Source organism: Zingiber officinale, chromosome 9A, assembly GCF_018446385.1.
Source record: "Zingiber officinale cultivar Zhangliang chromosome 9A, Zo_v1.1, whole genome shotgun sequence".
In the NCBI taxonomy this organism is placed as follows: Eukaryota; Viridiplantae; Streptophyta; class Magnoliopsida; order Zingiberales; family Zingiberaceae; genus Zingiber; species Zingiber officinale.
In genome coordinates, this window is record NC_056002.1 from 86863281 (window position 1) to 86873401 (window position 10121).

At 34.8% G+C, this 10121-nt stretch overlaps 1 protein-coding gene across 3 annotated transcripts; it reads left to right on the forward strand.

Annotated features, from left to right (window-relative positions):
- The first annotated feature begins 1347 nt into the window (after positions 1 to 1347).
- On the forward strand, positions 1348 to 9410 carry LOC122018741. Of its 3 annotated transcripts, none has more exons than XM_042576151.1 (10): positions 1348 to 1812; positions 1929 to 2012; positions 3059 to 4388; positions 5405 to 5490; positions 5608 to 5711; positions 5789 to 5900; positions 5978 to 6053; positions 6149 to 6260; positions 7237 to 7768; positions 8921 to 9410. In XM_042576151.1, the coding sequence occupies exons 3-10, from the start codon at positions 4167 to 4169 to the stop codon at positions 9054 to 9056; spliced, it is 1380 nt and encodes a 459-aa protein (XP_042432085.1). In that variant the 5' UTR covers positions 1348 to 1812; positions 1929 to 2012; positions 3059 to 4166; the 3' UTR covers positions 9057 to 9410. The 3 variants fall into 3 exon arrangements, with proteins under 3 accessions (XP_042432085.1, XP_042432084.1, XP_042432087.1); XM_042576150.1 differs by having other exon boundaries at positions 1351 to 1812; positions 1926 to 2012; XM_042576153.1 differs by lacking the exon at positions 8921 to 9410 and adding an exon at positions 8200 to 8318 and having other exon boundaries at positions 1351 to 1812; positions 1926 to 2012.
- The last annotated feature ends 711 nt before the right edge of the window (positions 9411 to 10121 follow it).

A 10121-nucleotide genomic window follows, 5' to 3' on the forward strand; every position in this document is an offset into this window, starting at 1 on the left:
CAAATCTAGAGTGACCCGTACTATAGGCGAAAGAGTGCCTAGCAAGTGTCCAGATGGTTGCAGGTGTCCAGATGTCGAGGCTCATGGTGGGGCTCGGTGTCTCCGAACAAGGAAGGGACATTCTCGGGATCGGTATCAGTGATCATTCAATTAGTAGGGTTGCGAACAGAGGTCCGCTCGGGATAAGGAAGTGGTTGTGGAAACCCATCCTTCTTAGGAAAGGCAAAACCATTCTCATCCCGACAAATCATTTTCATAGAAAGACATGCATTGCTATCAATCATGTCATTGCCATGAATGATTTCAAACTCATCTAGATCATAACCCAAATTTATAGCTATTTGAGTAATCAATCCTCCAAATATAATCGATCCTGAGGATGCTTTCCTGGCTCTCATTAGGTTTTGCAAAAAATGGAAACATGAATCAAAGTCAACCTTATGTAACATAACCCATAGAGTATAAAGTTCCACTTTCCTAACAACTCCATCGCTTTCCCCTCTACCAAAAATAGTTTTATTCATAACTTGATGTAAGTATCTAAAGATGAGGTTTTGCATATGGGAAGCAAGAAAAATTTATTCACACTCCTTGCATGTAAATTTTTATTTGCTTCAGTTCCCTTTCAATTCTCTAATGCAGATCAATTTACTTAATTGTCCTCGTATTTTTAAAATATAAAAAAAAATATAAAATGAGGTATAATTTCTCCTAAATTTATCATCATTTAATTAGAATATAGTATTTATTCTATTAATTGGGCAACTCCGATCAATTGAGAATAATTAATTGATAATAAGATCGATTTGTACCGAGGGATAGAAATCCTCATTATTTTTTATAGGTAAAAAAATTCTAAAATGAGATAATTCATGTAAATTCAACACAATTTAACTAAATTTATTTTTTTTATCTAATTAAGTACGACTTTTTTTCTACCAATTGATTGAGAGACATACCAATTGATTGACTTAGCCTGAATCAATTATGAGCCTAAGTCAATCGATTGATATAAACTCCCAATTAATTGATCAGGTAGAAAAAAATCATGTTCAATTTAATAATAAATATACTAGATTTTAATTTGAATATATAATGTATTAAATTTAAGAAAAATTATATTTTATTTTTAAAATTTTTATATAAAAAATAAGAATAATTAAGTAAATCGATATTTATTTATTATGATGTTGAAAGGAAGCTGAAGCATATAGAAATTTATAGGTAAGAAATGAGAATAATTTTTTTTATGGAGAAAATTAAATTTGTATGTATGAAATTTAGGACAAGTTACTCATAAATCTAGTTCCGCTACCTCGCTTATTGTTGGGACAGGCTCATCTTAATTCAAATGTTGCTTGTGGGCCATTGAACCAACCATCGCGATTCGTGTCGTGGGCGGACCGGCAGAAGCGGAGCGACCGATGGAAGGATAGCCGAGCCAAAGCAAGCCGAGAAGCTTCCATTCTTCCCATCCGCGGCCAAGGCGGTGCCCCATGTAGCGGAGATTTCCATGCTCTGAGAAAGGCGCGAGGGAGCAGCTCCTCATCCTCTTCTAGAACAATCATCAGCCTCCGATGGTCTCCTCGCTGCATTTCTCCCCGGGAATGCTCCTCTCAAGCGAGACGCTGCACCGACTCTCCGCCGTCGCCCGCCCGTCTTCCTGCCGCTCCAGACCTTCCAGGTGGCCGAGATTCTCGCCTCCCGCTTCCTCTACCAAAGCTTCTTGGGCTGATCTGAGTGGCAGCTCGAATGACGGCGTCGAAGGCTGGTTCCTTCCTAGACGCCGGACGATCGAGGAATTGAAATATGGTAAACAATTTAATCGGATTATACTTGTTCATTTTCAATTTATCTAGGGTAAAATAAGGCAGAGATTAACTGCCTCTTTACGAACTATATTCTCAACTGTTTTCTGGTTGCAGCAGGGCCGAGACTTCACTTCGTTACCATTGGGGCTTCTGCTGCGATTTTTTTGGCCGCGCTCACGTATTTCTGTCAGTTAAAGAAAGGTTTCTGATCTACGAGTCCTATTCTCTGTATTGTTCACATCTTATTATCTATCTCTTTATTCAATAATTCCTACTCTAGAATTCTTGCAACTTTGTACGCCATAGAGGAATTTCCTTACTGGTTCAATTTTATCGCAATGTAGATCAGTTCTCTGAGTAAATAGCCGTCAAATCATGTTGTTAAGATCATAAATCCAATAGAATTCTTTTTTTTTTCATCTTATGTGTGTTGAGGTTGTTAACTTGAAGTTCTGTTCTGCATCGTTGTTTTCTGCTCTCTTCTTTTTAAATGCTAATTTCTTTGCCAAATTCTTTTTTTTTTTTTTTTTCAGAATAACCTTCTCCTATGCATTATATTCATGGCTACTTTCCTCTTACTGGAATATATAGTTAATTAACTTATTGTTAAATAACATAACTGCTAGATTAGATGTAATATTAACATCAACATTTCTTCCTTTTATTGATTAGTAGTTTACTCCATTACTCACGATGATGGAGACCACACATTTAATGTTGAAATAAGTTGACATTCTATGAATTTGTTAAGAATATACATGATTATCTGTTCACTCCTTCCTAGTTGTTCCTATTTTTCTTCTAGTGTGACTTGCTATTACAGAAGAATAATTCACTAGCTAACAGCTGGCAAGTGCATTTACTGATTAAGCTCTGTGCTATCAGCTCGAGCCATTGAGTTTGCCTTATTGTTTTATGTATGTTTTCTGATGCATCGATTGGTTTCATTTGATTTTGAGTAAGTTTGCTTATGAGGAAACTTACTGTAACATATTTATGGAGACAACTGTAGAGATTCTGTATCATTCTCACTTTGCATTGCCTGTTTCTTATTTTCTAGTATCCATCCATTTCTCTTGATTGGGAAAGCCGTCTGCTTGTGGTTTTAGAACTTAAAAGAATTCTAATAGTGTTATATCATTTTGAATATTTTTTATTGGGATTTTATCTACTATAAACTGTAAATTTGTATATTCTTGTGTAGTATCTGGTTTTGACATTTTGACAACATACATTATGTTCTGCAGGCTTTCAGTTTTGCTTTACTATTCCACCAAATGCGATTCAAGAGAAGTTGATGCCATTAACATCTGAAAAACATCCAGAAGGGGATGTTGCATCCTCCAAATCTGTTGTTGATGAGATTTCAGAGTCCAAGATTGAGGAAGAAGTTGAGTTGAAAGGGAATGCTTCAGCATGTTTATTATTGTTACTCTGATTCAGATGTATTTAACTAAAACTATGATTTCATGGCTTATTAATTGTCTGTAGTAGTATCTGCATGATAAGGATGAGTGTGAATCATTAGAGTGCATACATTTTTTTTGTTGGTTGTCATCTTGGATATAAGCAGAGTAGTGACCAGGAAATTATCCTAGTGGGGTCATTAAATTTAAGAACAATAACTTTAATATGGATAGATTAGATAATACACAGATGAGATGATGAGCAATGTATGAAGATGAGCATAACAAACAAAAAATTTAACAGAGATAATATAACGAGAGCAGTGGCAAGCGGCAATGACGAGGGGTAGATGACAGAACAGTGCAACTCGATTACCAAACTAGGTTTTGGTGATGGGGTTATCGACACTCTTGCTGATTGCCAGCGACTAGAGAACGTGAACTAAAACAATGAGAGATGCGAGAGTGTTTCAACTCAAACCAAATCTAGCTTGTAATTCTGATTCAATTTTGTTTCTTGACCAACTCAGTTTGATTTGGTTTGAATTGACAGGATGAAAAACAAATACTTCAGTTTCTGTTTGATTATCTGTGATCCAAATCAGATATAAAATTAAATTTATTTTTTTTTAAAATAATAGAAAATATTTTTCATTGATGTTTATTGTGAATCATTCAATATTTATAAATTTTTTATCAAAAATTTATAATTTCAATTTAGTTTTTGTGTTCTATTTTATAAGATAAAATTTAGTCAATAAATCTTATAACTTAATAATAAAACTAAAAAAATATAACGGCACAAGTGCAAATTCAGTTCAATCTTCAGGTTGATTTTGATTCAGTTTACATGCTTATTTGGCTTGATTGGTTTTATCTGTAATATATAAATATATATGCAACTAATATGAATTTCTAATATTTCCTTGTTAAATCTAGTGGGATAGATATGCTCCTGTACTGGAGTATATACTACTGGATTTATTATTATTTTTTTTCCAGTCTTGTTATTTGTTTACTTAAAATTTTACGTGATATTCTAGTTTTTGTGCTTACTTTGTTTTTGTTTTCTTTGAATGTTAAAGAATCTGGAGGGAGAAAAGAAGTTGTTATTCCAGTTGCACCCGACGTCATTCAACAGGAAGCTGTATCTGTCTTGATAAAGCTGAAGGTTTGTTGCCAGAAGCCTAGAACCCCAGGGTCCATTGTTGAGTTTTCTGAAAAATGCATTTTTAGTGAAATTGCACTGACAGATGCACAAAGCACATGACCATATTTTAACTCTGGAGTTTAGACTTCAGATGAGTTGTAATCTAATTGCTATAGACCAGGTTCTGTGTGGCCAATTAAATGCTCGTATTCTATTAGTAGAAATCTGACTCAGTATGATGTTGCATGCTTCTCCAATTTTCTGCCTCACTACTCTTAAGTCGTGAATGATTGTGAAAAAACCGACCACCACATTGGCACATTAATATCAAACAAAATGCAAATGCATTAAACAGAATCATGTTCAGTCAGATATCTATCCTTTGATGTTGGATTTCTTTTGTCTATATTAACTGTTAAGTTGATTGTGTGGCATCTGTTGTATATATCACGCTTTTTTCAATTTTTGAGCTATAAAAGTATGACTTTCCCTGTGCACTTCAAGAAGTTACTCTATTAATTGACTTTACTAGCCTATAGAAATCAGTTCAAGTGGATTATTTAGGTGATTTTCTTAGTACATATAAGTAGATGAAGATAATGGTTGTACATTATCAGAGTCAAGAGTTGTTATCATTTTTTGACAGAAGTCTTGCATAAATTACATACATCGGCTATGGAGTTTGGGGTGCTCTATGTACCCCGCCAATTAGAGATTTGGTACTTCAATCCTTAATTTAAAGGACATGATATAATTAATCAAATCAAGTAAAAAAGTAAAATTCATGTGACATTTATTTTGAATTTCCATGCAGAAAAGTAATATCTTTTGTTTTGATTTTGATTTTGATTTTAGTTTTACACTTAAATTTGCTACATGGATGAAAAGAAAAATGGTGATTTCGTTATCCAAGGATTTACATGCAATATCCTCATACTCCAAGTCCAAGTGGGGTGGACGCATTTTACTCACAAATAATATTGGGAGTTTAGTTGATCTACATGTTCCAGTTTGTCTAAGTTCTTTGCATTCTCCAGATTATGGAAGATGATGTCATTGCTGAGGAATTGTGTACCAGGAGCGAATATGCAAGATGGTTTATTAAAATCAATTGTTTAGAAAGGTTGTTTCAAGAATAGGACTCTAGCTGAAGTCATCTACCAGAAATCCTTTCTTAATAATAGTTATTTATGGAATTACCGCCAATAAATTTTTGATTCATTGTCTGCATACTATACAGGAACCCAAAATACAAGATACTCTCAAATCCTGTGATTGTTGGTCCAGTCATTACATTCTTTGACGATGTGAATCCTGACAACCCTGATTTTTGGTACATTCAGTGTAAGTTTCATGAAATTGTGTTAATGGTATGGAGACTATATTGACCTTGGTTCTAATGTATTAATTTAAAACAAAAGCACTTGCAGAAGCCGGCATAGTCCTCAGCAAACTATCTGCTTTGACCTTTACTAGCACATTGAACAATGGTGTTGTTAGTGGCCCAAAAAAAATTCAACTTTTACCACAAAGGTACTCTAGACAGTATCCATCTTTTTTTTTTTTTCTTTTTGGGCATCATCCAAATAATTTCCTTATTTGCTTGGTAGTTTCCTATCACGGTTTGATCTGCTAAACTGGAAAGCTCTCTTAGAATATTCACTTCCCTCTAAATTTGATGTGGAGGTAAAACATAACTCTTATTGTTTGCTTGTCAAAGTGAATATGTGAACCATAATTTGCTCTTCATATGATAGTGTTCTGACTTATTTACAGTCCAGATGTTAAGAAATGAAGTGAACATTCTCGATATTACCACCGATAGAGATGTATCACCACATGTATTGGTAGATCTGATGGCCAGTGACAACAGCATAACAAGAAGAACTTTTGGTATATGCTTCACTCTTTTGTTTAATAAGTTAAAACTTACCTTTTATATTGCCCTGCAGCTTCCCTCAAAATGCTAGCTATTTCCTGTTAGACTGCAAAGGGCATCCTGTAGCAGTGTTATTGTTTCAGTAAATATTATGCTTAGAATTACTTCCATTTTCCCCTCCTCCCCCAACCATCCTCCACCACCCCACCCAAAGTAGTGTTACAGTTAAATGATCAGTATTGTTTGCTAGATCTTCTGTCTGAAAACAGTTCGGATAGAGCTTTCTTAAAATCATAAGTGGGGAGACTAGTTTGTTTCTGTGTATTTATTTCCTGAAAGAAATGTATTGAATCAACAAACATGATGATGTGTTGTTGTTTTTGCACGTAGATCATCAGTGTTTACCTGAACTGCATGAGTATTATTTGGTCTATCCTCCATTGAACTCTATGATAGACATAGTAGTAGTGTTTTTGAGGTATCTTAAAATGGAGTAAAATGAGGTCTATTTTTTGGAGATAATATATAATTGTCTTAAATATAAAATATATAAAAAATGACTTTGCTTTTGTTAGAAAATAGGACATTTCCCAAGAAATTTTAGATGGACTGATTTACTATGGATTGGATAATTTGTTTTATCATCCAAATTATTAAGCTTTTCCTACTTGGAACTCTTATATAATTTTACTACGACTGTGGAAATTACACTTGCATCTTCGACTTTTGATGCTAGCATCTATTTTTATACAATTAAGACTTTTGAACTACCTGTGTAACATGCTCAGTATAATGGGCAGTAATCATTGGAGCCTTGATCTGGATAATCTTCTTGTTCAGTTCTGATATTTTTGCCTCCTAAAGCAACCAGATATCTTAGTTTTTCTTTGGGTTGGTATTTTGTTCATCTTGGTTGTAGTTGTTGATGCACTCTGGATTGTGTTTGCAACTCAATATTCATGGTTTATTGTGGTTCAAATATGATTGCAGGTAACATTAGACGACTTCAACCATGCAAGCCTGTGACCAAAGCACAAGCTGCAGTAGTATTGATTAGTGGCAGAATGGCAGAAGCAATTCAACATGAAATATCAAGACTTGAGGCTGAAAAGATGTCTAGGCTACATGACGAGGAGGAAATCAGATCTGAGTTGATACAAAAAGGTGATATACAGAGGTTTTGGGAGGGGGAGCTAGAAAAAGAACAAGAACGATTTTTAGTGGTTGAAAAGGAACTCAAAGTTGCATTGCTCAGTCTGGAGGATGAGAAAAAAGCTCTAAATGATAGTCTAATTGACTATGTAAAAGAGAAAGGAGAACTCACCTGTCGGGAAAAACTGCAAAAATGTCTGAAAGAGGAAGTTGATCAAATGTATGATAATCTCGCAAGTGAGAGAGCTGATCTTTTATCTGAGCAGCAAAATTTGGAAAGATACTCTACTGAACTATGTGCAAAGCAGGATGCAGTTGTTGAAGCTAAATCAATCTTGGAAGCCGAAAAAGAAGCTATTAGGATTGTTAGGTGAGTCAGTGAGTCATTCTGATTCTTAGTTTTGCTAAAACGATGGAACAGTTAATTTGTTTTCCATTGTTCAATGTGTTCATCCACAATTTAGCTAACTTTGTGACTGACCAAGGTAGAAATGACTTAGTAGTATCATCGCCTTTAAAATATTTCCTTTAACTAGATAGAACATGTTTAAGTGATGGAACCTTGGTTGATCTTCTGGACTATGGGTAAGCAGATCTGTTTGAAAAGCTATTTGAAATATAAAACATTACTTTTTTATTGACCTCACAATTTATCTTCATTAGTTTGCATGATCTAGTACCAGATAGATTGTGGAGTTCAATGGTTCAGAAATCTGCAAAAATGAATATCTTAATGAGCTATTCATTGGTTCTTCTGCATAAAAAGTATTAAACATTTTGTCCATCTTCTTTTGCGTGCAGTTCATTTACATTAGAATCAAACTTGTGGAATGGACCTGGGCTTGCATATCATATGATGGGTCTTTCATAAATTGTCAAGATACTAAGTGGCTTTGACTAACTTGTAAATTAATGGTAATCTTCCAATTTCTCTTTTAACATCTGGTGTTTTGCTTCTTGTCACCTGATCTATGGAAAGCCTTATATCATGCTTGGTTCACAAAATGGAAAAGGAAGGAACCCTCGTTCTTAGGGGAATATGAATTGAACAGGAATATGTATGCCATAATTTGGTTAGATCTGAATAACTATTAATGAGAGGAACTAAGCTGAATTACTAGGAGCATTGTTCTCTTAGAAATCTCATCAGAAATGAAATAGTTTTCGTATAAACCAAAGATGTCATTAGCTCTAATTGTTTCTATTTGTTTCATCAAATTACCATAAACAAATCTGTGAGGTTAAGTTATTTGTGTGGCATTAAGTCGCTAACAATATGTTGATCCAATTTATCCTTGACACTGCAATAATGTATGTGCTTTATAGGTAGAGAACAATGGTTATTGTTCTGGACTGCTCTTAGACAATGTCCACATCATATGCGTATATTTTAAGGACAACTGGTAAACGTTAGCCCTCTTATTGTAATTGTCACTGAAATGATCATGTTATGAGAACAGAGGATCCTTTTATATGTTTGTGTTTCACCAAGAAATCATTGAGATTTGTCTGTTGTGTATAGGTCTTGGGTGGCGGAAGAAGCAATGCAAATACAGAGTAGAGCTGATGTCCTTGAACAAGTTGTACTGAGATGGCGATACAACAGCGGGTCTGGGCATTCACAGAATTTTTCATCCAACAGCAAGTGCTCAGATTGAAATTAATGTGGGAAACAGTCATCTATATCGTAGCTTTGTGTTCGCCTTCTTTTTGTTGGAGATTGGGTGCCTTGGTTGATAATGGTTCCTCCATCCATCGAGAGTTTTTGTTTTAGTATGACAAAACCTGGTCGGCAAATTGTCATTAGGATATCGTGTCTTGTGGTACTCGCCACAGCTTAGGTTGAAGCTAGTTTCTTCAAGCATGATGTTGAAGGTTCCCCAGGTTATGGAAGAATAATGCATCGCATTGCTCTTGTTTACATGATCTTGCTGTATTAAGTATCCAGATTTGTAACAAAAAATCAGTCATTTGTAACCCATGGATTTGGGTTCTCTTGTTGGATCAGAAATGTCTAAAGATCTATCAGAAATGGAGTGCTATAGTGCTTTCCGTTTCCTCTGATTTGAATCTTTTCCATTGGCATTAATTGGTCTCAATCTGTTGTCACGAACCACGTCATGGCATTTAAAGCATGCCCTTGTGCACCTGCCTTAGAAACGTAGCTCAAAAACACGTTGTTCGAGGGGGGGGAGGGGGGGTGGGGGGTAGATTAGCAAGCTTTAGAATGTCAATGCCTTGAGCATGTAGTTTTATATTGTACTTTTATTGTATGTACAATTAATTTGTCTTATATTTATTGTATTTTTTTTATATTTCGTATAATCCGATTAATCTAGAAGGCCAATGTTGATTAATCCAGAAGGCTTTTTTCATATAAGGCGGTAAAAGATGAATACATTCGCTTTCAGTGCTTCCATCAATTCGTCTCAGGATCAACATGAGAAACTCTCCGTACAAGAAGATAGAAGCTCAAGGCAATGTGTCAACATTTGAGATTGAGGATGTTGTTGCTCGTCATTTCATGACAAAAAAAAAAAAAAAAAAAACTCTGCCTCGTAAGACCAATGCATATTCTCTGCCTAATATCTAGATTCAGCTTGTGTGATGCAAATTTGTACTTTGAGAAAATTTTATTTTTTATTTTAATCCAAATGTGATGGTAGGGAAAAGTAGAGAAGATGGAGACGAGGTTACGTATCAATTTGTTAGCGGAAGGATCT

Excerpts from the sequence above, each read along its gene's own strand:
- LOC122018741 (XM_042576151.1), top strand. The coding sequence starts at position 4,167 with ATGCTCCTGTACTGGAGTATATACTACTGGATTTATTATTATTTTTTT. Across the intron at positions 6,054-6,148 it reads CCTCTAAATTTGATGTGGAG|ATGTTAAGAAATGAAGTGAA; the intron begins GTAAAACATAAC and ends TTTACAGTCCAG. Across the intron at positions 7,769-8,920 it reads GAAGCTATTAGGATTGTTAG|GTCTTGGGTGGCGGAAGAAG; the intron begins GTGAGTCAGTGA and ends TGTTGTGTATAG.